The sequence below is a fragment of the Tursiops truncatus genome, chromosome 8, assembly GCF_011762595.2.
Source record: "Tursiops truncatus isolate mTurTru1 chromosome 8, mTurTru1.mat.Y, whole genome shotgun sequence".
Lineage (NCBI taxonomy): Eukaryota > Metazoa > Chordata > Mammalia > Artiodactyla > Delphinidae > Tursiops > Tursiops truncatus.
Window position 1 is genome coordinate 24,158,435 of NC_047041.1, and position 27,192 is coordinate 24,185,626.

A 27,192-nucleotide genomic window follows, 5' to 3' on the forward strand; every position below is an offset into this window, starting at 1 on the left:
TCAATTCTAATTTGAATGATTCTGTAAGCTATGTGGAAGTAAACACAAAAATGCCAAAGGTAGCTCCAGATAGTCTTAGGTATATCCCAGCACTAGGGGTGTGATAGGAAACAGGAAAAAGAGAAAGAATGGAAAAATCAATCCCGGATGGATGGCAAAGCAGCTGACACATCTCAGATCTGTCCTTCAACATTTCCTTACTATATAATAATTTCCTGAAGCAAAGCACATCTACTTCAAAAGGCTCAATCTTCATCTATGGACTGATACTTCCAAATCTGTATCTTTGGCTCAGGTATCTTTAATAAGCTCCAGCCTGATGTGCCTCTCCAAATTCCCACTCAACATCTTCACTTGGATCATTTCCAAATCCAAACTAATTCACCTTCTCATCTTTGGCAAAACCCAGCCACTTCCTCTATTCACCAACACGGTAAATAGCTTCTCCACCTACTCCATCATACCAACCAGGAAACTGGGTGCCACTGATACTCTTTTTTCATCAACCCCACTTCTAAACAGCAACCAAATCATCTAAGTTTTGCCTCTTTAATATTTCTTATATGAACTGCCTGTTCTCCATTCCTACTGCTATTACTCTTAGTTCAGACTCCGCCTCATGCCTCTAGTCAGCTTTCTCAAAAATATAACCCTCAAAAATATAAGTGTTGTCAGAGTTTTCTAAAATGCCAATCTGATATTACTATCCTTCTCAAGGGTTCTCTATTGCCTACAGGATAGAGTGAAAATTTCTTAACATTTCATAACATTCCATTTTTTGACTAACGACTACTGCTTCAATCTCATCTATTCCTCCTCAAAACCTAAGCCTATGCTATCTATACCTGCCTGTTCATGCCTCCTTCCTTTTTGTTTGTATGTTCCTCTGCTTGGAAAACCAATTCATTTATAAAACTCAGCTCAAATACCATCTCCTCTATGAAGTCTTTCTTGAATCTGATTCTCTCCACTCCTCCCTGTCCCAGGTAGAACTGATCACGTCCTCCTCTGTGCCTACACAGTACCTTTCCATCACAATCCCTATAGTACTTTACCATACGTTTTAAAAAACATATAACAGAAAGCACAACAAAAGAAAAAGTAAATGGATTTTAGAGTTGGACAGACAAGGTTTAAATCCTTGCTCCACTATTTATTAGCTCATTGACCTGGAGTAAGCAAAATTTTCAGAACTTCTTCTCATCTTAAAATGGGATAAGTATGATGGTGATTAGTCATATTTGTGAAGTCTCAGCATAGTATCTGGTAGAGAGGACACATTCAATAAATGTCACTGATTGGGTGAATGAATGTCAGACCAGATGGCCAGTGTGATGTGGCAAATGTCTTTGAATGTCTCTATTTCATAATTTTTTTTTTTTTGGTTTTAGTTAGTGTTTTGTTTGTTTTGTTAAGAATTAGCTTACCCCAAACTGGAAGCAAATTTGCATACACTGAATAATGTTAAGTTCTCATAGGACAAGGGTTGACACTTATCATAGTTTAAAAACCTTCCTTTTTCACTCACACACACTTTCATTCTGGTGAGCTTACTTTCTTATACTTACTGTCATTAACAATTACCTGATGAAATTAAAACTTTTTACATTCCATAACATTTGGTATCAGTTTTAATAAGCTATTAGATAATCTTGCAATAACTTATATTTTTGAGTGTTACTCACCATCATTTTCTTTTGACACTGATAGGCACTGAAATCCTTTGGCCTGTATCTTTTATGAGCACCACTCTCATTGTTAACAAGAAATTCACCAATAGGGACAGTTCCTGTGCACCATTCAAGAACACCACTTCGCTGAGAAAGGGGAACCACCTGAAGTTACAGATTAAGTATGTTTTGATTATGGAAAGGCATTAAAGAGCATGTGATGATTATTCAACTATCAGAGTCAGTGTGAAGCATTTTTTCAAGTTATACTATTATTTTTCTGTCCATAGGAAGAAAGCAACTGAAAATAAACAAGCTCAAAGAATAAGATTTTCTAGTCTGCTGCATAGACTTCTGAGAACCTGCTCTTCTCTCAATCTCCATGATCCCTGAGAGGTCAATCCTGTTAATTATACTCATCACCTGTGACTGAGCCATACTTAGTTTGTTCCATTTAGCAGAGGAATTAACTTTGCTTTCCTATACTTTTAATGTCAAATTCAAAGAATTTCACTTTGGAAAATATCAAATGTAGTGTCAATTTTAGTATACTTTAATAATTGAAAGTGTATGCATTCTTGCTTCGGAGTCTCGTTAGCTTCACCAAGAGGAAATGTATTCCTAAACATAAAAGCAATTTTACTGGGAAGATTAAAAATTATGACATTTTATAAATATACATAAAATGTAGAAAATAATATAAACAAACACCCTTTTACCTACTAAACAGCTTTATCAAATCTAAGATTATTCATATTTGCTGGGAAAGAGACAAAGCTCTCTTTGTACCCTTCACTGACCTTATGCCCCTCCCTACCAACAAGATGACTGCTAACTTGCTTATCATGTTCCTGTATTTTTGGGTATACAGTATTTTTATTTCAAAGCTATACATACATAAGTAATTGTAAGCTTTAAATAAAGAGTATTTACACTATATGTATGTTTCTGCAATTTGTTTTTTTCTCACTCAACACTGTTTTACCTTAACTGTGTTAGTACATTTAATCCTAAGTCATTCGTTTTAACAACTGTACTTTGTATAAATATGCCACAATTATCCAATTTATACAATCGGAATATTGATTAACATTTACATTATTTCCAGATTTCCCTGAAACACTGCTGCAATTAATTAATCTACTAATGAATATATTTCAGTTTCTCTAGGGTATACACATACCTGGAAATTGAAGAGCTGGGTCGGTCATTCGGGATACGCATCTTCAACTTAGTTAACCATATATTGCCAAGTAACTATACAAAGTAGTTGTACCAATTTATATACCCATTAGCAGAGTTTATTCTATAACCTCCCAATGTATTGTCAGACTTCTATACTTTGTCAATCTAAGAGGTGTGTAATAGTATCTCACTGTGGTTTTCATTTGTATTTTCCAGATTCCCAGTAGAGTATAATCTGATAAGACTTATTGGCTATTCAAATGTTTTCTTCTTGTGAACTGGCTGTTTGTATTCTTTACCTTTTTTCTTACCTGCTTGTCTTTTTATTACTAGTCTGTAAGAGCTATTTACATATTCTATATATAAATTTCTTGTTGTTAGTAGTATTATAACAATCCTTTTTATGTTTAATAAATTTTTTAAAATTCATTTTCTCAGCCACCTGTCTTTACAGTATCTTTAATTCTATATTTTTAATTTTAATGTACTCAAATATGTTTTACTGTTTTATATTCTGTGTCTTAACATGAAGGAGGTCTTTCATTAATTTATTAACTGTATTTGTTGAGAGTCTATTATGTGTTACACATGGTGCTAGGGCACTGAGAATAGAGTGGCAACGAGGCAGATGAAGACCATGCCCTCATAAAGCTTCATTCTGGTGTCAGACGTATACACTAATAGACATTTAATGATGCCAGGTAACAAGTATTATAATAGAACAAAACATACATTTAAAAAAGTGAGTAATAGAGACATGGTCAGAGAAGGCGCCTCTGAAGAGGTAACGTTAAGAGAAAAACCTAAAAGAATAATAATTCATGCAAAGATCTGAGGGAACAGTATTCCAGGCAGAGGGAAGTGAAAAGCCCTGAAGTGAAACAAAATTAGGATATAGGGAATAAGATGCTTCTGTCTTAAGTCACCACTCCCCCCACCTCCTTGCCTGCACACATACCCCTACTCTCTTCTGCCCACTCTGCCCTTCCCCTGAAATGGTCCTCTACAGCTGTGATTCCAGAGCAGGGCTCATGTTTCTCTCATGGGGGCTCTACCCCAGCTTTTACAGTGTCTGGGTCTTGAACCCTTTACGACTGTCCTCTCTAGATGAGTAGGCTCAGGGCCAGCACCCTGTCTCCAAGATGCCAAAATGAGGCTAGTTCTGGATGAGCTAGCTGGTGGGGCTCAGCCTTAGGAACATACTGCTGCTCAGATCCTAAGGCTAATTCCTGGATGTTCACAGGCCCAGGTCCTGGAGGCTGTAGAACAGAAGCCATGCCCTGAAGTTACTGAGAGGGGCCCCTGCAAAAGGCTTGTGCTTTAAAGCCTTTTTCAGGCTTCCTTCTGCTCTGTGTCCACCCACTCTGATTAAGGGGGTGAGTGGAAGGGCTTGCCAAGGATCATGGACACAGGGTAGGCCCTGGTACCATGGGTTTCAGGCTACTTATCAATTTTCTTATAGGAGCACAGTCAGAGGCAGATGAGGCAGGGCAGAGAGGGCTGGTCCCTCCTTTCCTCTCAAACTCCCTCGGATGTTAAATTGTCTCCAGCAGCGGAAGAAGGACAGTGGCTGTGAATCTCACGCTGTGTATCCTTCCTGAGCCTCTGCTCACTCTCAGGGCCAAGAGGCTCCCAAAATGGAGCCCTTTCTTTAGAAGCAGGGCCATAATCTGAGGAGCAGTGCTGGATTACAGGCATTTTAGTAAGCAACCACTAAACAGGTTCTGGCTGCCTGTTAATGCAGTGAGGCCTCCTAATTGGGTACAGTGAAAAACAAGCTAGAAGAACCCTGGCCCAGAAGACTCTGCTTGCTCCAATAAGTCACAGTGACCCTGTGGGTGACGGCCTTGTGTTGAGGGGCCACTGGGAGTTGGTGCCCAAGCCTCTCCCTGTTCTGTGCCCTGGTGGCACTGGAGCTTCTTCCTGCCCTCAGCCTGGGCCTTCCCCAGTGGTGTTAAAGATAAGCATTATTCCTCTATCTTTAGCTTTTTTCATTCTCTAAAAATGTACTTAACACTTTGCATTATAATTGTGTGTCTGTTTCCCCTGGTGAGCTCCTTAAGAACTAGGACTATGTTTTATTACTTTTATATCCCCAGCACCTACTAGAGTACCTAACACAACACTAGGTGTGTAAATAAACAATTATTGAACAAATGAATGAACAGATCTCATAGCCTTTCTAACCGATTTTCCTTCCTGCTGAAGTAGCTCTAAATGCCTTCCTTCCAGAAAACCCAGCCCTATCTTTGAGCTAGCTGTGACCCCTAATGCTTGATCACATTAACATTCTTGCCTCCTAGTATATTCCATCAAAGATACCTTTTCCAAAATTACTCTCTATTAATATCTAGTTATGGGGAAAAAAATCAAACCCTTGCCTTTTGTTAAGAGACTGATCTAGAAAGGACCCGGTTGGTTTTTTTCTATCTCATTTCAGAATTCAACTGTGATGTTGGTTAATGTAAAAACAGTTGAATTCAAGTTTCAAAAGGCAAATGGCAGTGTTTCCTCAGGTACTAAGATTCCCTGGAATAGCCTATTTCATCTGAGTATCTGAGTATTTTGCCTGGGCATCACAAAAAATGATTAATGACTATTTTCTCAAATTACCTCAAGGTACATAGCTAGTACCATCCTAGGTACATAGAAATGAAGTTAATTCATTAAATACAGTGAATGCCTTAGGGAATTACAACTTCTCTCCCAGAATCCTGACTGAGAAGGAAGATATATCACAAAGAAGAAAAATTATTTATTGGCATAAGGCATAATGAAGAATTAAGTACGAAGCTTCTTTCTGCACGTAAATATTGTTTATATAAGACTTTGATTTTAAAAAGTGAATCCTCTCATATCTAAGACTTTAGAATAGTTGTTCAATATACTTTCTAAAAATGTAGTTTTGGTAGAGATAAATTAGTCCAGTCACATGAATTCTAGTTATCAGAGGGCTATGTCTCAGCGTCAGCATATACAATAAGAACTTTGTCTTCCTTCATCTCCATGTGATTCTCTCTGATGAAAGGTATCTGGTGTGCCTCAATATACAGGTCTCTCCTTTTGAGGTTGTATACTGACATTTGGGTACCAAGAGCTAATTTCAGGAAGTCAATGACCCTTCTTGTTGACACAATGATCACAGGACACCTGAATGCCAGATTGGGAATGACTCCACAGAAGACCTGGACTAGGCAGACTGCTTCCCTACATACACTATAGAACTTCCAGGAACATTAACTGAAATCAAGAACAACTAGCAATATAGTTATAACATAACTTTCACATTCTTGGAGTAATCTCAAAATAACATATATCTATTGGCCCAGTATTATAATTCTAAACAATAAAGTCAAACCTAAACTCTCATATTAAGTGATTATTTTTTAATATTCAGATGTGTAACATTAAATAACTCCACTATTTAATCGGTAAAATAGTTCTCTGTAAAACTCAGATATTGAAAAAGTCATAAAGTAGAAATAGAGTTTAGTCGTTTCTGCCTTCAAAATATTTTAGATTAGGGCGTTCTCTCTCTCATGCTTTATAGCAATGAACTTTGGAAGCTAAACTGTGTTACTTGCTTGGAAACCTGAGTGGCTTTCTGAAAAAAACAGGGGATCTTAGAGCCCAAACTTTTTGCAACACACTGTATCCCAGTTCTTCAGTCATCATCTATGCTATCTAAAAGTCTGGCATTTAGAGCATAAAAATTTTCTTTCATTCATGTTACTGAATATCTGCCCTCTAAAAACTTCTCAGCAATCGTTAAAGTACCTGCCACATTAAAGTACCTGGACAGTTAACAGCTCATCAACTTTGTCCTATAATTGAGCTAGATCAAATGACAGCAAAGTAATTAGACTGGTGAGTCTAAAAGTACGGTTCCTGAAACACTGCTGCATCAGCATCACTTGATACCTGGCTAGAAATGCATATTTTCAGGCTCCATCCTAGAATTAGAAATTCTAGGGGCTCAGCATCTGTGTTGTTTTTTTTTCTTTTCCCGGTACGTGGGCCTCTCACTGTTGTGGCCTCTCCTGTTGCGGAGCACAGGCTCCGGACGCGCAGGCTCAGCGGCCATGGCTCACGGGCCCAGCCGCTCCGCGGCATGTGGGATCTTCCCGGACCGGGGCACGAACCCGTGTCCCCTACATTGGCAGGCGGACTCTCAACCACTGCGCCACCAGGGAAGCCCAGCATCTGTGTTCTAACAAACCCTTCCAGGGATTACGATGCCTGCTAAATTTGAACAGCACTGATCTAAACCACACCAAAGAAGTCCTTCTGCAGAATAGATCTCACAGATCTTTTTTAAACTTTTGCTCTTAGCATTCCATAAGAACTTGTTTTTTTGTTAACTGCTAATAGAAAGCATCAATTATATTAGTTAATATCCTACAAAGTTTCACATGACAAATTTCTCACAAACTTGAAGGTATTATGAAAAAGTGTGCTTTTCTTCATGCTTTCCCACCCCTCAACCTCACCCAACTAACAAGTGAGTTTTATATTTCTATTTCTGTAGGCAATTAAGAAGCTCTAAAAAAGTTCAGTTTTCAATTACAATAGCCTGACTCAATCAGAATTTTGGAGGGTAGATCTAATTTCTTTTTCCCTACTCCCCTAACTATTTGGTGTTTTTAGTTTAACAATTATTTTTATAATTTAAAAAAATGTTCATTTAGGGCAATTCAAAATATACTAAAAAGCAGGTATTACCCATAATCTCATCATACCCAGAGTTAATAGCATTTTTAGGCTTATTCAGGAACTTCCTAAAAGTCAAAGCTATATACTGATTTCTTATAAATGTATATATAAACATCCATTTCAAGGCTATTAATCTATTTTTATGTCATGAACTATATCATCTTCATTACTAAAGCTTTACCATTCGCTTTCATATGATTAGACAGAGTCCACTTTCACCTGTTGCCTTTATCAAAGACATTTCAGTCATTCTCACCGATATATTTTTCAAGATAAACTTTTAAATCATGTTTCCATGATATAAAAATTTTTACTGGAATTTCATTGTCTATGCATTAATTAGAAATGAGCTGACATTTTTCACTGCCTTCCCATTTAAGACATGGGACTTCTCCCTTATCCTAGTTTTCCTTTATTCTTTCTTGCATTAGTTTTGTAATTTTATTTTATACAGTCTTGCATGTTTCTTATTAACATTAATCCTAGGCAGTTTATTCACATTATATACATTATATTATTGTGAAAGGGACTTTTTTCTATTATATTTTTAAACTAGTCTTAGTTGATGGTTGGGATACCTCGAGGTTAAGTAGGGTTAACTCACTAGAGAAAATAAACACTTGTGGTATATACCATTTTGCAGGTTTAAGAAACAGATATGGGACTATCATAAAAGTGTCTCTGAAAGGTTGCTTCTCTGCTATATAGTAATTATCTTTATTTATATCTTCACAGAAATAGAAACAACGAATAAATAAATAAGCCTTGTTACAGCAGTAACATAAGAATAAAAAGCAAATAGGAGATACAGGAATGAAACCAGAAAGGAACACCTACAAAAAACAGGCCCTTTGGGGGAAAGGGGGAAGATGGCGGAAGAGTAAGATGCGGAGATCACTTTCCTCCCCACAGATACATCAGAAATACTTTTACACGTGGAACAACTCCTACAGAACACCTACTGAACGCTGGCAGAAGACCTCAGACCTCCCAAAAGGCAAGAAACTCTCCACGTACCTGGGTAGGGCAAAAGAAAAAACTGAGACAAAAGAATAGGGATGAGACCTGCACCAGTGGGAGGGAGCTGTGAAGGAGGAAAGGTGTCCACACGGAAGCCCCTTTGCGGGCGGAGACTGCGGGTGGCAGAGGGGGGAAGCTTCAGAGCCACGAAGGAGAGCGCAGCAACAGGGGTGCGGAGGGTAAAGTGGAGAGATTCCTGTAAGAGGATCGGGGCCGACCAGCACTCACCAGCCCGAGAGGCTTGTATGCTCACCCGCCAGGGCGGGTGGGGGCTGGGAGCTGAGGCTCAGGCTTCAGTTGGATCGCAGGGAGACGACTGGCGGCGAGAACACAGCCTGAAGGGGTTAGTGCACCACGGCTATCCGGGAGGGAGTCCGGGGAAAAGTCTGGACCTGCCAAAGAGGCAAGAGACTTTTTCTTCCCTCTTTGTTTCCTGGTGCGCAGGGAGAGGGGATTAAGAGCACTGCTTAAAGGAGCACCAGAGACCCGCAGGAGCCGCGGCTATCAGCGCGGACCCCAGAGATGAGCATGAGACACTAAGGCTGCTGCTGCCGCCGCCACCAAGAAGCCTGTGTTCAAGCACAGGTCACTATCCACACCTCCCTTCTGAGGAGCCTGTGCAGCCCGCCACTGCCAGGGTCCCGGGATCCAGGGACAACTTCCCCGGGAGAACGCACGACGCGCCTCAGGCTGGTGCAACGTCCTGCTGGCCTCTGCAGCCGCAGGCTCGCCCCGCACTCCATGCCCCTCCCTCCCCCCGGCCTGAGTGAGCCAGAGCCCCCGACTCAGCAGCTCCTTTAACCCCGTCCTTTCTGAGCGAAGAACAGATGCCCTCCGGGGACCTACACACAGAGGCAGGGCCTAATCCAAAACTGAGCCCCAGGAGCTGTGCCAACAAAGAAGAGAAAGGGAAATCTCTCCCAGCAGCCTCAGAAGCAGCCGATTAAATCTCTGCAATCAACTTGATGTACCCTGCATCGGTGGAATACCTGAATAGACAATGAATCATCCCAAATTGAGGAGGTGGACTTTGAGAGCAAGATTTATTATTTTTTGCCCTTTTCCTCTTTTTGTGAGTGTGTATGTGTATGCTTCTGTGTGAGATTTTGTCTGTACAGCTTTGTTTCACCATTTGTCCTAGGGTTCTGTCTATCCATTTTTTTTTGACTTAAAAAAATTTTTTTTCTTAATAATTATTTTTTATTTTAATAACTTTATTTTATCTTACTTTATTTTATTTTATCCTCTTTCTTTCTTATTTTCTTTCTTTCTTATTTTCTTTCCTTCTTTCTTCCTTCCTTCCTCCCTCCTTCCCTCCTTTCTACTTTTACTCCCTTTTATTCTGAGCCATGTAGGTGAAAGGCTCTTGGAGCTGCAGCCAGGAGTCAGTGCTGTGCCTGAGGTGGAAGAGCCAAGTTCAGGTCACTAGTCCACAGAAGACCTCCCAGCTACACATAATATCAAATGGCGAAAATCTCCCAGAGATCTCCATCTCAACACCAACACCCAGCTTCACTCAACGAACAGCAACCTACATTGCTGGACACCCTGTGCCAAATAAATAGCAAGACAGGAACACAACCCCACCCATTAGCAGAAAGGCTGCCTAAAATCATAATAAGGCCACACACACCCCAAAACACACCACCAGACATGCACCTGCCCACTAGAAAGACAAGATCCAGCCTCATCCACCAGAACACAGGCACTAGTCACCTCTACCAGGAAGTCTACACAACCCACTGAACCAACTTTAGCCACTGGGGACAGACACCAAAAACAACAGGAACGACAAACCTGCAGCCTGCGAAAAGGAGACCCCAAACACAGTAAGGTAAGCAAAATGAGAAGACAGAAAAACACACGGCAGATGAAGGAGCAAGATAAAAACCCACCAGACCTAACAAATGAAGAGGAAATAGGCAGTCTACCTGAAAAAGAATTCAGAAAAATGATAGTAAAGGTGATCCAAAATCTTGGAAACAGAATAGAGAAAATGCAAGAAACATTTAACAAGGACCTAGAAGAACTAAAGAGTAAACAAGTAATGATGAACTACACAATAAGTGAAATTAAAAATACTCTAGAAGGGATCAATAGCAGAATAACTGAGGTAGAAGAACGGATAAATGACCTGGAAGATAAAATAGTGGAAATAACTACTGCATAGCGTAATAAAGAAAAAGAATCAAAAGAACTAAGACAGTCTCAGAGACCTCTGGGACAACATTAAACGCACCAACATTCAAATTTAGGGGTCCCAGAAGAAGAAGGGAAAAAGAAAGGGACTGAGAAAATATTTGAAGATATTATAGTTGAAAACTTCCCTAATATGGGAAAGGAAATAGTTAATTAAGTCCAAAAAGCACAGAGAGTCCCAAACAGGATAAATCCAAGGAGAAACACGCCAAGACACATATTAATCAAACTGTCAAAAATTAAATACAAAGAAAACATATTAAAAGCAGCAAGGGAAAAACAACAAATAACACACAAGGGAATCCCCATAAGGTTAACAGCTGATCTTTCAGCAGAAACTCTGCAAGCCAGAAGGAACTGGCAGGACATATTGAAAGTGATGAAGGAGAAAAACCTACAACCAAGATTACTCTACCCAGCAAGGATCTCATTCAGATTTGATGGAGAAATTACAATCTTTAGAGACAAGCAAAAGCTGAGAGAGTTCAGCACCACCAAACCAGCTTTACAACAAATGCTAAAGGAACTTCTCTAGGCAAGAAACACAAGAGAAGGAAAAGACCTACAATAACAAACCCAAAACAATTAAGAAATGGGAATAGGAACATACATATCGATAATTACCTTAAATGTAAATGGATTAAATGCTCCCACCAAAAGACACAGACTGGCTGAATGGATACGAAAACAAGACCCGTATATATGCTGTCTACAAGAGACCCACTTCAGACCTAGAGACACATACAGACTGAAAGTAAGGGGATGGAAAAAGATATTCCATGCAAATGGAAACCAAAAGAAAGCTGGCATAGCAATTCTCATATCAGACAAAATAGACTTTAAAATAAAGACTATTAGAAGAGACAAAGAAGGACACTACATAATGATCAAGGGATCGATCCAAGAAGAAGATATAACAATTGTAAATATTTATGCACCCAACATAGGAGCACCTCAATACATAAGGCAAATACTAACAGCCAGTAAAGGGGAAATTGACAGTAACACATTCATAGTAGGGGACTTTAACACCCCACTTTCACCAATAGACAGATCATCCAAAATGAAAATAAATAAGGAAACACAAGCTTTAAATGATACATTAAACAAGATGGACTTGTTTGATGTTTGGTATTTATAGGACATTCCATCCCAGAAAAACAGAATACACATTTTTCTCAAGTGCTCATGGAACATTCTCCAGGATAGATCATATCTTGAGTCACAAATCAAGCCTTGGTAAATTTAAGAAAATTGAAATTGTATCAAGTATCTTTTCTGACCAGAACGCTATGAGACTAGATATCAATTACAGGAAAAGATCTGTAAAAAACACGAACACATGGACGCTAAACAATACATACTTAATTATGAAGTGATCACTGCAGAAATCAAAGAGGAAATCAAAAAATACCTAGAAACAAATGACAATGGAGACATGACGACCCAAAACCTATGGGATGCAGCAAAAGCAGTTCTAAGAGGGAAGTTTATAGCAATACAATCCTACCTTAAGAAACAGGAAACATCTCGAATAAACACCTAACCTTGCACCTAAAGCAATTAGATAAAGAAGAACAAAAACATCCCAAAGTTAGCAGAAGGAAAGAAATCATAAAGGTCAGATCAGAAATAAATGAAAAGGAAATGAAGGAAACGAGAGCAAAGATCAATAAAACTAAAAGATGGTTCCTTGAGAAGGTAAACAAAATTGATAAACCATTAGCCAGACTCAACAAAAAAAAAGGGAGAAGACTCAAATCAATAGAATTAGAAATGAAAAAGGAGAAGTAACAATTGACACTGCAAAAATACAAAGGATCATGAGAGATTAATACAAGCAACTCTATGCCAATAAAATGGACAACCTGGAAGAAAGGGACAAATTCTTAGAAATGCACAACCTGCCGAGACTGAATCAGGAAGAAATAGAAAATATAAACAGACCAATCACAAGCACTGAAATTGAAACTGTGATTAAAAATTTTCCAACAAACAAAAGCCCAGGACCAGATGGCTTCACAGGCGAATTCTATCAAACATTTAGAGAAGAGCTAACACCTATCCTTCTCAAACTCTTCCAAAGTATAGCAGAGGGAGGAACACTCCCAAACTCATTCTACGAGACCACCATCACCCTGACACCAAAACCAGACAAAGATGTCACAAAGAAAGAAAACTACAGGCCAATATACTGATGAACATAGATGCAAAAATCCTCCACAAAATACTAGCAAACAGAATCCAACAGCACATTAAAAGGATCCTACACCATGATTAAGTGGGGTTTATTCCAGGAATGCAAGGATTCTTCAATATACGCAAATCAATCAATGTGATAAACAATATTAAGAAACTGAAGGAGAAAAACCATATGATCATCTGAATAGATGCAGAGAAAGCTTTCAAGAAAATTCAACACCCATTTATGATAAAAATCCTGCAGAAAGTAGGCATAGAGGGAACTTTCCTCAACATAATAAAGGCCATATATGACAAACCCACAGCCAACATCATCCTCAATGGTGAATAACTGAAAGCATTCCCACTAAGATCAGGAAGAAGACAAGGTTGCCCACTCTCACCACTCTTATTCAACATAGTTTTGGAAGTTTTAGCCACAGCAATCAGAGAAGAAAAGGAATCCAAATCGGAAAAGAAGAAGTAAAGCTGTCACTGTTTGCAGATGACATGATACTATACATAGAGAATCCTAAAGATGCTACCAGAAAACTACTAGAGCTAATCAATGAATTTGGTAAAGTAGCAGGATACAAAATTAATGCACAGAAATCTCTGGCATTCCTATACACTAATGATGAAAAATCTGAAAGTGAAATCAAGAAAACACTCCCATTTGCAACAAAAAGAATACAATATCTAGGAATAAATCTACCTAAGGAGACAAAAGACCTGTATGCAGAAAATTATAAGACACTGATGAAAGAAATTAAAGATGATATAACTAGATGGAGAGACATACCATGTTCTTGGATTGGAAGAATCAACATTGTGAAAATGACTCTACTACCCAAAGCAATCTACAGATTCAATGCAATCCCTATCAAACTATCACTGGCATTTTTCACAGAACTAGAACAAAAAATTTCACAATTTGTATGGAAACACAAAGGACTCCGAATAGCTAAAGCAATCTTGAGAACGAAAAATGGAGCTGGAGGAATCAGGCTCCCTGACCTCAGACTATACTACAAAGCTACAGTAATCAAGACAGTATGGTACTGGCACAAAAACAGAAAGATAGATCAATGGATCAGGATAGAAAGCCCAGAGATAAACCCACGCACATATGGTCACCTTATCTTTGATAAAGGAGGCAGGAATGTACAGTGGAGAAAGGACAGCCTCTTCAATAAGTGGTGCTGGGAAAACTGGACAGGTACATGTAAAAGTATGAGATTAGAACACTCCCTAACACCATAGACAAAAATAAGCTCAAAATGGATTAAAGACCTAAATGTAAGGCCAGAAACTATCAGACTCTTAGAGGAAAACATAGGCAGAACACTATGACATAAATCACAGCAATATCCTTTTTGACTCACCTCCTAGAGAAATGGAAATAAAAACAAAAATAAACAATGGGACCTAATGAAACTTAGAAGCTTTTGCACAGCAAAGGAAACCATAAACAAGACCAAAAGACAACCCTCAGAATGGGAGAAAATATTTGCAAATGAAGCAACTGACAAAGGATTAATCTCCAAAATTTACAGAAAACACTTGCTGACCCCTGCCCGAATAATGGTGTCTTTTACATGTCCTTAATGAAGCAGAAGTATAAACTAGTTACCTTATATGTACAGATAGTCAACTTCCTCTTCCTGGTTTCAGTATTTCTCTGCAGCAATGTATTACACATCTGGAAAACCTGCTGCATGACAGCATCTTGTCTCAGGTCATCGCGGCCCTTCAGAATAATCAAAACACAAATAACTAAGTGTAGTTCATTTTCTTTATTATAAAATCACACGAAGAGTCATCTGAGGACAGCCAAAGGGAACTTAGAAATCAATCCGAGGATTGTGCTCCTCATAATAGTCTCTTAAATAATTAAGACCTAATACTATTCTTTCATTTAGAATAAGCTATACCACTGGGTAGGCAGACCAATTTAGAAATAAGAAGTTTCCCCCCACTTGCTGCTTTTGTAATTAAAATAATTGGAATCCCTCCACTTGAGGGCACACTGTAAAATACAAGTGTAGAAGAGCACTGTTGTTCCTCTACTACTTCCCAGCAAGGCCCAAAGAGCTTAAGAGCAGAGTAAGGGAGGAATGCTGTTGCTTTCTGATACATTTAATAGCACTTAGCACAGTGCCAGACTCAGGATATTGAGGCAAGGGCCTTCAGCTTGAACTATTCAAAAAAATAAGCTACACTCACCAGAAATCTTTTTTCCCATAACAAGCAGGTTGATTGTTAATCTCATCATGTCTGTACATGTTAAAAGTATTCTTTTACTTCAACCAACTATTATAATAAGGCTGGTCTTTCAGAGAGACAAAAAAATGAGGAAAAGCATTCTGCTTCTAGAAAACAATATATTTCTAGTTTATGTTTTCCTTATTCAGAATAAAAATAAAGACCCAGGGCTTCCCTGGTGGTGCAGTGGTTGAGAGTCCGCCTGCCGATGCAGGGGACATGGGTTCGTGCCCCGGTCCGGGAGGATCCCACGTGCCTCGGAGTGGCTGGACCCGTGGGCCATGGCCACTGGGCCTGCGCGCCCGGAGCCTGTGCTCCACAATGGGAGGGGCTGCAGCGGTGAGAGGCCCGCGTACCGCAAAAAACAATAAAAAAATAAAGACCCAAAGTAGGAAGAAAATATCAACTAAAGTTTTCTATTTGACTTTTTTCATTAACAACAAAAGGAAAATCTCACCTTGACAAGCTGTCTCCTTTCCTTGCCATCAGAACCCAAACAATCTATTATTTTTGGTAAATTTAAACCTCCTGCTAAACGAAATTCTGCTTTAAATGACTGTATAGTCACCAGATTTCCATATTCCCCCGTGGGGTCCACCTAATAAAATGTATAAATATGACAATAGCTCAGATACACAATTTGCATTTAAAGAAAAATGAATTATAAATGACAATTTTAATATTAAACAGAGGAATGAATGACAATGTGCTGTTGGTTAAGAACTGAAGTGGTAACTTTATAAATGAAAGAAAGAAGATCTGACATTGGAAAGGCTTTAAAAACTGACATAGATAAAATTTACCTCCCTAAACATCTCTTAATAAAAGTAGGGCATACAAAGTTAGAATAGTGTTACTGAAAAACTACTGAAAAACCCTGGTTCAGGTCTTGCCACTGACCTGTATATGTTAAGTCATCTGTATAAATTAAGTCATCTCCTCACAAAAACAAGGTACATTTTAGAAAAATATGGAGAGGAGTTTTCTTGGTTGTAATTGCTAAATCTGGCATTTTCAGGAAATATTCAGCTAAATAATTTGCTGATAGGTTAATCCACATGATGAAGCTACATTGCAAATCAAACAACTACAGATATTAAACACTAAACTACAAACTCAAAGGAGAGATTTTACAATGTAGTTAAAATGATCATTTTCTAAACTGTAACCTTTATCATTACATATATCCCTGGCAACACCGTACTTCTAACAATAAAAGACCATCAGGACATAGCTGAAAGTGTCATGTATATTATAGTCAATTTAATATTGTAATACATATTGTATTATTTAATACCGTAATACATCACAGTCAATACATTCTAATGCATACACAATTTTAAAAACCAGTATAAAACAATTAGGGACTTTCTTGCTCAGTTAAAACTTAATTTTGGCATAAACACATGAAATCTTTCCTTCTTCTGGCCAATAAAAATAAGTCTATAGACTTCTTCATAAGAAAGATGAAAGCTGTAAAAATGAAGGCAAAAGAAAAGAAAGCAGGAGAGGACTTTATATATTTTAATTCTTGGGCAAAGGGAATCCAATAAAGAAAAAAAACTATAGGCTGAGGACTCCCCTGTGGTCCAGTGGCTGAGAATCCACCTTCCAATGCAGGGGATGTGGGTTCGATCCTTGATTGAGGAACTAAGATCCCACATGCCATGGGGCAACTAAGCCCGCACACTCTAGAGTCTGCGTGCCACAACTAGAGAGCCTGTGCACCGGGACTAGAGAGAAGCCCACACTCCGCAATTAAGAGCCTGCGTGCCACAAAGAAAGATCCCGCATGCCACAACTAAGACCTGATGCAACCAAATAAATAAATATTAAAAATAGAACAAACTATAGGTTGAAACAAGTGAAACTGCCAATATTTAACCAATTTTGACCTACAAAAAAAGGCTATTTCAAATGGTTTAACCTACTAAAGAGTAATTTAGCTTGATTAAAAAATCAGGGGCTTCCCTGGTGGCACAGTGGTTGAGGGTCTGCCTGCCAATGCAGGGGACACGGGTTCGAGCCCTGGTCTGGGAGGATTCCACGTGCCGCGGAGCAACTAGGCCCGTGAGCCACAATTACTGAGCCTGCGCATCTGGAGCCTGTGCTCCGCAACAAGAGAGGCCGCGATAGTGAGAGGCCCGCGCACCGCGATGAAGAGTGGCCCCCACTTGCCGCAACTAGAGAAAGCCCTCGCACAGAAACGAAGACCCAACACAGTCAAAAAATAAATAAATTATTTAATTAAAAAATAATCAAAACAGTTAATGGTAGATTACCTTAATTTCCATAGTAGGAACAACAACATCTTCTAAATTTTTAAGTTTGATAATGGGCTGGTCTGCCGGAATACTTATGCCTTCTGTATTTAAAATAAAGAGGTTTCAGTGACAACTGCAAATTGAGGAATAGTACTGAAGGTAAAGCAGGAGAATTCAGCATGTACCATAAACCCAAACTGTGGCTAATCTGTGGTTCAGGCCCTGATTTAGAAATGAAGACCAAGGGCTCAGGACACAATGCCACTCAGGGTCAGGGCATAACAATGGTTAACATGGCTTACAAATGAATTTGCAGGTTACCTGGCGCTGGTAACTAGACCAGATTTACCTGAGGGGTCAAATCGAGCAACTTAAGATAATTATATACAGTGTAAATAGCACATAGATAATGTACTCCTGTCATATTACTATTAAATCTGACTAAAGGACATGACAATAGTCTTTGTTTGCTTAGAGAGGAACACTATGAGAAGCCTCATTCTTATTTTAAAATAATACAAATTTAAATGTGAAGATATGATTCTGAACAGAAAAAAGAATACAATTATTAAAGTATGGGGAGAGAGATACAAATAACCAAATATTATAGCAGCTTATAATTATTTAAATAGACACAGCAAGAAGAATGATGGAGAAAATGATAAGGTCTTCCCATTTTTAAGTCCTAGAGTGCAGTCACCTATTATCAGTTCCACAAAAAGATATTAAGTAAAAAAGTGACTGGAGGGGTGTTGAAGCTATTATACAAAAATTAAGTTTTGAATCATGTGTAAGTTGTAATCATCAGGACATTCACATCTATAATTAATGTGTGTGAGTTGAACAGATTTACATTATTAAGCTCTATAATTAATACATCCCTACAGAGAATAACACAGCAAGAAGGCAACACTCATTCTTTCAAACTGCATACTTCTCTGAGCCTTCCACTGAGTGGCATCTAAATTTGCTAGTATAATGTAAGCATCACAAAGTGCCTCAACACTTCTGACCATCTGAGGTCTCCTGCTTCTCATAGTACGTATTATTTTGTTTGCAGCCTCGGTTCGATCCTATTAATAAAAAACAAACAAAAAATATTACATAAGCAAATACCCAAGACTTAAACTTTTCAGAGTTATAATAACAAAAGGAAAAGTAATTTATGCACAAAGCTAGACAATGGAAGGACTATAATCCCTCAGAGACCAAGTCATCTTATTATGAATGAAATACATCAAAGATATAATAATCTCAAGAGTAAATGACTTGGGTGCCTTGTAAAATTTATTTTTTCTTTGCTCATTGCTCTGAGGAAAAAAGGTAAAAATACTTTTGGTATTTCTTATGCTTTGAGAAATATTCAGGAGTTTTCAACCAATTTTAGGTAGCATCACAATAACAAAGGATTTACAATCTGAATACTGTCAAGAACACACACTCCTAGAATTCCTGAGACTTAAGAAAGGAATATTTTGGGAAAAAATGAATATTACAATTCAAAAAGGTATGCATGTTCAATCCAGATACCTCATCAAGCTGAGAGCTTTGTTTAGGTGCATTTTTAGTTATTCTACTCCTTCTTGCTGCCTCTGGTTTGGTCAAAAATTCATCTTTGTTTGCATTTGCTAAAGCCAGTATAATAAACAAAGTATGATGAGGGTGATCCATTGAAATTCTAGAGATGAGCTGTCATAAAATTAAGAACTGTTAGTTTTATGGAAACCAAAAAAAAAGAAAATCCTTTTAAATTTTGCTTAACATTAAGATATGTGTTACTGTACTAGATGCTGCCGTGGGTGGACTGTGTGAGTATGGGTATGTATGAGAGAGAGAGAGACAGAAGTACATGAGGAATAAGAAAGAGAAAGAAATTGAGTAACTTATGTGGAGCATGAGAGGAGACAAAAGGGAATCTTTATTCTTGCCCTCATATATATATATATATATAGCATAATAAATATGAGTGACTAAACTTTTTTTGTATTGCCACTTCCTGGAGTGGAACAGTAGTATATAATAATATAAAAGAAAAGCAACTGTGGTTTGATTTTCAGGTTTACTTACATTATTGAGGACTTCATGAAATCCTAGGCCTCCCATCATCTTAGTCCCCATTCTAGCAGCCAATTGGTACATAAGAGGCAAAAATTTATATGATGGAATCTTCATTCCATCTCTCTACCATTAAAAAGAACACAAAATTAAAAAAACAATGCATGTCAAATAGTCTCACAACTAAGCAAATAAATTATTCTAAGAAAATGCTCCTCTACTAGTATAATCATCTAGCAGATATTAAATAAAATTTCACTAATCACATATTTTTACTTATCATTTATCTTAAAGTCTAGATTGATTCACTGGTCAGTCATAATATTTGAACCTAAATCAAACTGTATTCAGAACTGGAATACTTGGCACTGCTCATATTCCAGTGAATCCAAGGAGAACAAATGTGGATCTAAGGACTATTGTAATCTTGACTCCTGAGAAGTCAGTGTGAATAACAGGGAATAACTATTTTTCCCTACATGCTAAAAGTAACAGGATTTAATGTACATTAGTAGCAGAGGTTGGTTGTATCATTCTCTTCAGCCAGAAGAACCATTTTACTTCTAAGCTTCAAACTGATTGCCAATATATACCTTGCCAACATAACTTTAATATTAGGTGTCATCAATAAAACCTAAGATTTTTTAAATAAAAATTTACAAAATACTGCCATTTTAATGTTTTCTTAAAATCTTTTTTTCCATTTACAAAAATAATTTACCATAAAAAATCCCAGAAAAGAATTAAAGCAGGGGAAAAATACCCAACCTGTGATCACATCATTTTTAATTGCTTTCTAAATCTCCCAGTCTAGCATTCTGAGTACTTTCCTATGGTGATTGCAAAGATATAGGAAAAGACTGACCTAAATTCTCTCATAGCCACATAAACCTACATCATTAGAGCTAATTAAGTACCTACGTGTAGAGCCCTGAACCAAGTGCCAAGGATACAAAGTATACAAAATCCATGACATTGAGGGGCTTATGTCTAAACTTTTAAAGCACAGGCTAGAATATTGGGTTGAAAAAGAACACTTGCCTTCATCATGCCATTGACTTCAGAAACTCCAGAATTTTCAAGCCAGAGGGAACAAAGACGGAATATCCACGTATCATGCCCTTCTCCACTTAATAAGCAATTGATGTAATTTTCAACTGCCTTACATAAGAAACGTTTACGATCTTCTTTCAATGCATGGAGTGCACATTCATCCAACTCCAGCTCTCGCTGAACCTTTACTGTGTACCTTACATTGGATAATTAAAGCAAAACACAAAAGCCATCAAATTTTATAGAACTACAACATCATATAAGATATACAAAGTAAATAAAAAATCTGGTGTCCACCTTAGGAGAAAAAGCAAAATTCTAAGAATTATAAAGGGGAACAAACTTAGTTTTGTCTTAAAGTAAGTTTGTGCAACTCAAAAGCTATCTTAGGCAACCAAAGACAAAGTGGACTCTATCCAAGGTATTTCGTGAATGTTATTCTCTACTTACACTAAAATATATAGACCAAAAGCAGGTTTGAATAAAGGATTTAATGACATCAAAATAGGTAACTCCTATTTAATTTCAACACCTATCTCTTCTTCAACTGTGATACCAACAAACAAACTAAAAAAAGCAAAACAAGAAGCTAACATCAATATACTTTACAATTAGCTTAGAACCAGAGCATGAATTCTTATCTGGTTCTCTATACCTGTATATATACTGTATATCTGTATATCGTGTCACTTGTAGACCCCTAGTTACCTGTTGGTCTGAATTTTATGTTCCCTAAGAAGGCCAACTTCCTCTTTAGCTCTTTTCAGGAGAGCTTGCTTGTTTTCAAATTCTGACGATTTCATGTAGTTTTCAATTCTTTGGTACTGAGTATCTGAGAACCGTGCTAATGAGAGAAATGCCTTCATTTTTCCATTTCTGAGCCCATCATTGCTTTCTCCATCATAATTTCCAGCAACTTCCACTGCCTTCAAGAAAAAACAATACATTTATATATTTACAGATACTAAATACATCTAAAGAATTACTCAGATCAAAGAAATATCCACACTAAAGTTTAATTTATATATATGTATATAAGCTAAATTATATGAAGTACAGTATTTTCTTGACTTTGCAAAACAACTTTGACATGGCAGAAATAACCAAAATAGCTAATATTTGCAAAGAACAGTGCAAAAACAAAAAGCTCTATAAAAGTTTTTAAAAATCATATTATGGGGGGCTTCCCTGGTGGCGCAGTGGTTGAGAGTCCGCCTGCCGATACAGGGGGACACGGGTTCGTGCCCCGGTCTGGGAGATCCCACATGCTACGGAGCGGCTGGGCCCGTGAGCCATGGTCGTTGAGCCTGCGCATTGGAGCCTGTGCTCTGCAACGGGAGAGGCCACAACAGTGAGAGGCCCGTGTACCGCAAAAAAAAAAAAAAAAAAAAAAAAAAAAAAATCATATTATGCTTTTCATGTTCATTTATTTAGTGAAGTAGCTATTTCTAAAATTAGCTAAACTAAATAAGAGGGAGAAACAGGAAGGTCAAAAGCAGTAGTAGCACTGGAGTCCCAGTCCTACTTGTAGTGTTGGGCTACAAATGAATAATAAAGGTTGACTTGCATATTACTTAATCACCTATTTTTACAAATAAGTTAAGTGGAGAAATTATCAGAAACTTAGCTTAGAACCAGAGTAGTTTAAAGAGTAGCTGGTGATGGGGGTAAAGAGAAGACACATTTGGGCTTACTTTCCAAACATGCTCCTTCTTTTGTAACATTGTTTCATTCTGCCCTGAAGAGTATACAGAGCTACAACAGTAATAATATTTAGAAAAGTGAAGTCATGCTTTTATTTGCCTTTGAAATACATCTGATCCCAATAAAAACATCAAATGTGTTCAAGCTAAACAACTCTCTTAAGGGCTGCTCAAAAATCTTACCTTTTCTAGATAGGTCTGCATGATGACTGCAGGATTTTCTAAGCAAGTTTCTGCTAACCAGGTGCCACAAACCCTCAGACATTCTGTGTATATTAGTTTTAGGTTGGGATCATTCTGTATATGAAAGCAAAATCTTAAAATGTAATTCATTATCATGACTATATAAAAGAATCATCCACGTAGGGGGAAAAAAGCAGGTTAAAAATGTCTTTCCTCATTTGCTTTTACCTTACAACTATTTTAATAATTCCAAATATGTAGGTTTATAAAATAATCATTCTCTACTGTTTATTATTATTACTATTATCAGAGCAACTCACATTTATTGAGTACTTTCATATGCTAGGCATTTCTACCAGCTTTATGTATAGTAACTCATTTAATCCTTAAAAGAACCCTATGAAATAAGTACTATTGTTATCCTTAATTAGAAAACTACAACTGAGGTCAAAGAGAGTAGGTAACTCCCTGGAGTCCACATTGTTAAGCAATATTTAAACAACATATCATATGAGTTCCCAGGGCTTTGGTATAATGATGAATTCTCTAGTGATGGAGGATGTAATATAAGTTTCCATTATCCAAAAGTACAAAAAGTTGATATTCACCAAGTAGGTTTATGTCAGAGGGACATCATTGTGTCCAAACCTTTAAAACACTTCATGATTCCTACAAATGCTGCTACTTTGCCCATCATATGCTGGAGATAGAGTTGAAGAAGCAACCAAGTTTACAATAACTAATATAGGTAATGTTAGATAAAATATTAGACATGATGTTTTCAAGGTATTTGGATTAGCAACCCAATTATTCCAACTTGCTTTTTTCTAAAAGTTTTGTTCTCTTATGCATTTCCTCTTCCATTTTTTTTGTCATTTCAAATTTATAGTATCTATTTCATCTCTGTTTCCCACATACTGTAGAAAGTTTAAAAAACTGAGGCTTATCACTGGGATAGATTAACCGACAACAAGATGGACTGATAGAAATGCTATAAATAGGAAAAATGAATACTTTCTAAACTTCTTTTACAAATATTAATTTTCAAGACTCCTTTTAACAATTTCTTGTTCATGGGTCAAAGCTTTAATAAAAGTTTTAATAAAATTGGTAATTACTTTAAATTTTATTTTAAATATTTTAATGCACAGTCATTTTTCTTATAACAGTAAAATACGAATTTAGCCAATAGAAAAAAAGTGAACCTCTGTACAGCTGGCACCCAGCTTCTTGATCATTTGCTTGAGAATACTCAGGGCAAGACTCTGTTCCTTTTTTGCCCAGAATACTTGTGCTTCCTCCAGCTGCCACTCAGAGACTCCACAACTAGCTGAATTATACTGTTTAATTTGAAATATTGCCCTTTCAGGAAGCTGAAATGAAAATGACAAATAAGAATAAATACTTTTACTATTACTAATACTACCACTACTATTACTAATAAAAGCAGTTATTACCATTCACTGAGGACTTGACTATTTGTCAGGACTGTCTTAAGTGCATCTCTGATTGCCTTCCCCAGGCCCGATGTCGGCCTATCTGTTTTTCTCTTTATATAAAGACATCTATCTAATTATGTGTGTTTATACACAGTATATAAAATTGCTGACTTGTTATAAATACAATGAGTAAGTTAGGTAGCTTCTCATTTTTTTAACCAGGCAATTGAGGTTTAGAGACGGTGAGTACCTTGTTCAAGGCTCAAACTCAGGTCTAATTCCAAAATGGGAAATCTTAAACAATTATGCTATACAATGTTTTAATAGCAATCTCTGTCTCTCAATGACATTTCTTTTTTACTTATGCTTTCTATTTTCTGGGTAATAAAAGGCAAGGTCAAGAGGTGAGATGACATAGTCTTAAATCTGATTACCTGAGTGTTCTTGAAAGTTCGGGCTAATACAGATAGTTCTACAAGATGCTTGGTGAGAATATCCTTAAGACACTCTCTTTGCGAGTCTTCCATTTCCTTTTCCATCAAGATCTCCAAAATGACTGTGCGTAGAGCCATTATAGGCTCCTGAAAACTAAAATCACTGTCTTTGAGAAGCTGGGAATGTTTCCACCACTTAATGTATACTTCAGAGGGCTGCCTATCTGTTATTGATCTGAAAAGCCAAATCACAGAATTCACATAAGAGAAATGAAAAAAAACCACAAAAAACCCTGCTAATATGCAGGTTCTGAAACTTAAGATTTAATAAACACAAAGGAATTTTTTTTTTTTTTAATTGACAAATACAGGCAGTGGGCCGGATTTGGCCCGTGGGCTATAGTTTACCTACCCTTGACCTGGTCCAACATTTTCTCTTTTTTTTTTAACATCTTTATTGGAGTATAATTGCTTTACAATGTTGTGTTAGTTTCTGCTTTATAACAAAGTGAATCAGCTACACATATACATATATCCCCATACCTCCTCCCTCTTACATCTCCCTCCCATCCTCCCTATCCCACCCCTCTAGGTGGTCACAAAGCACCCCTGGGGGGCAGGACACAAAGGAATTTTTGCAGTAACATGACTGGAACTTCTAAAATAATCCAAAATAAGGACCATAGTTTAGAAACCTACAATATGGTCAGACCTCTGAGGGTCAGTCAGCAGAGAACCCAACACATGATGAACACTTAAAGATTTTTTCCTTTCTTTGTTTAAATTGGAGTATTGTTTATGTTAGTTTCAGGTATACAGCATAGTGATTTAATATTTTTATAGATGATACTTTCAAGATTTTCTTAAAAATACTCTTCAACCTCACAAAAAGCAACACTTCTAAACTAACATTCTTCTGAAATGAGAACACATTCATCAGGCCTGTCATTCAGAACATCTATACCTCTTGTCCAGCTCCAATGTTCCCTGTGGTAAAAAGGACAGTCAGCAAGGAAATGTAATAAACTCATTATCTACTGTGCCTGCCACGCACAGGGCATGACTCTATGCAAAATAGCAGCTGTTAAAGAAAGAACAATCCAATGAAGGAAATGCTGGCACCTGGTAAAGGTTTCATATACCGATACTATTTATTAAAGGAAGAGAAAATGCATATTGTACAATTAGTTTATATGAACAGAGTGCTTCCCAGATGTTCAACTAAGCAATACTGTCCAATCCTTTAGGCCTACTATATGAAGAGAAATTAAGATGAAGCAAGGAGACTAAGATGATAAGGTGATGACTAGGAAATGAAAGCTCTTTTAGTTGCTTGATAAAGAAGGAAACAGTAACATAAATTCACAGGAACCAAAACTTTAATTCCTCCCAAAATGATCCTAGAGCAGCAGGTCTCAAATTTTCTAATCTCAGGAATGCTTTACACTCTTACAAATTATTGAAGACCCCCAAAGAGCTTTTGTTTATTGGATTATACCTATTAATATTTACCTTATTAGAAACTAAAACTGAGAAAAATCTAACATGTATTAATTTATTTTAAAATAACAATAGTAAATCGACTATATATCATATATCATAAATAACATTTTTTATAAAAAAATAACTATCCTTCCCAAAACAAAACAAATTTAGTGAGAAGAGCACTGTTTCACATTTATGCAAACCTCTTTGATGTCTGGCTTAATGGAGACAGTTAAATTCTCATCTTTGCTTCTGCATTTGGTTTGCTGTGCTATGATGTTTGGCTGAAGTATATGAAGAAAATCTAGCTTCATACAGATACATAGTTGGAAAAGGGAGGAGTATTTTCATAGTCTTCAGATAATTGTGGCTATTCTCTGATACCTCACCAAAACTTCACTATACCTCATGAGAGAATGAGAGCAAAAATACCAGATAACATTTTGTAAGAACAGTTTTGATTTCATGAACTCCTGAATGGATCTTGGGAAAACCAGGATCTCTACACCACACTTTGCGAACTGCTGTCCTAGAGCATAGGTATTTGGTACCAGCTCATCAAACTTTCCCTTTCTTCCTTATAACTCCCTAGCAGAGAAAGATCCAGGAACACTGGAAAGTGAGATCACTTCCTTTTCACCATTATAAGAGGCAATCTCCCCTAAACACTCCATATTCATTAACATTGACTGTTTACTAAGAATTGGTCACCAGGAAAAAGCACTAGGGATACAAAGGATTCAAGAATAAATAAGCCCTATTTTTAGGGAGCTTCTAGTACAGCATGGCAGAGTATACATAAAATGACACCAATGCAATGTGATACTAAAACAGAATGGAGTATAATGTGCTATGGTAAAAAACATGAGGAAACAATTTCATCTAGGGTTGAACAGGGAAAAAGTTGTAAAGAGAAAAACACAATAAGTTAAATTTTAATAACCTGAATTTTTACAATGAATATTTTTGAAAATGTTTATTTTAACAAGATCACAGTTCATTAGGTTAATTTACTTATATCTTGATAAAAGATATTGAAATAAACCTATAGCTGATCTCTATATAGTTTTTATTTTTTAAAGTCCCTATTGGTAACAGAAAGGTTATACTTTGGAATACACAGTCATTTCAATCACATACCTTGAGAAAAGCTCCCCAATGTTTTCGAGCTCTCCGATGGCCTGCAATCTGCTAAGTGTAGGGTAGAGGGAATACACAGACTCAAGACTGCCCTTACACAACTCTTCCACTTCTTTAACTCTAGTGGCAGAAAAGACAAGACACTTAAAAACTAAGAAGAGGTTTGCAGGAAGATAAAAGTTGACTTCCCATTATAGGCCTTG

At 37.2% G+C, this 27,192-nt stretch overlaps 1 protein-coding gene across 4 annotated transcripts in view; it reads right to left on the reverse strand.

Annotated features, from left to right (window-relative positions):
• ATM (ATM serine/threonine kinase) overlaps positions 1-27,192 on the reverse strand; it is a 140,135-nt gene that overhangs the window by 15,113 nt on the left and 97,830 nt on the right. For 3 of the 4 annotated variants that reach the window (XM_019941951.3, XM_033862083.2, XM_033862082.2), the window contains 13 exons: positions 26,990-27,109; positions 24,365-24,599; positions 23,697-23,864; positions 22,492-22,605; positions 21,314-21,531; positions 20,594-20,801; positions 19,565-19,678; positions 19,028-19,186; positions 18,432-18,570; positions 17,516-17,598; positions 15,691-15,831; positions 14,602-14,718; positions 1,686-1,835 (listed from right to left, as the gene is read on the reverse strand). In XM_019941951.3, coding sequence (XP_019797510.1) covers positions 1,686-1,835; positions 14,602-14,718; positions 15,691-15,831; positions 17,516-17,598; positions 18,432-18,570; positions 19,028-19,186; positions 19,565-19,678; positions 20,594-20,801; positions 21,314-21,531; positions 22,492-22,605; positions 23,697-23,864; positions 24,365-24,599; positions 26,990-27,109 — 1,966 coding nt within the window. Of the gene's footprint in view, positions 1-1,685; positions 1,836-14,601; positions 14,719-15,690; positions 15,832-17,515; positions 17,599-18,431; positions 18,571-19,027; positions 19,187-19,564; positions 19,679-20,593; positions 20,802-21,313; positions 21,532-22,491; positions 22,606-23,696; positions 23,865-24,364; positions 24,600-26,989; positions 27,110-27,192 lie in introns of those variants that run through there. The other variant, XR_004527828.2, reaches the window with a different exon arrangement.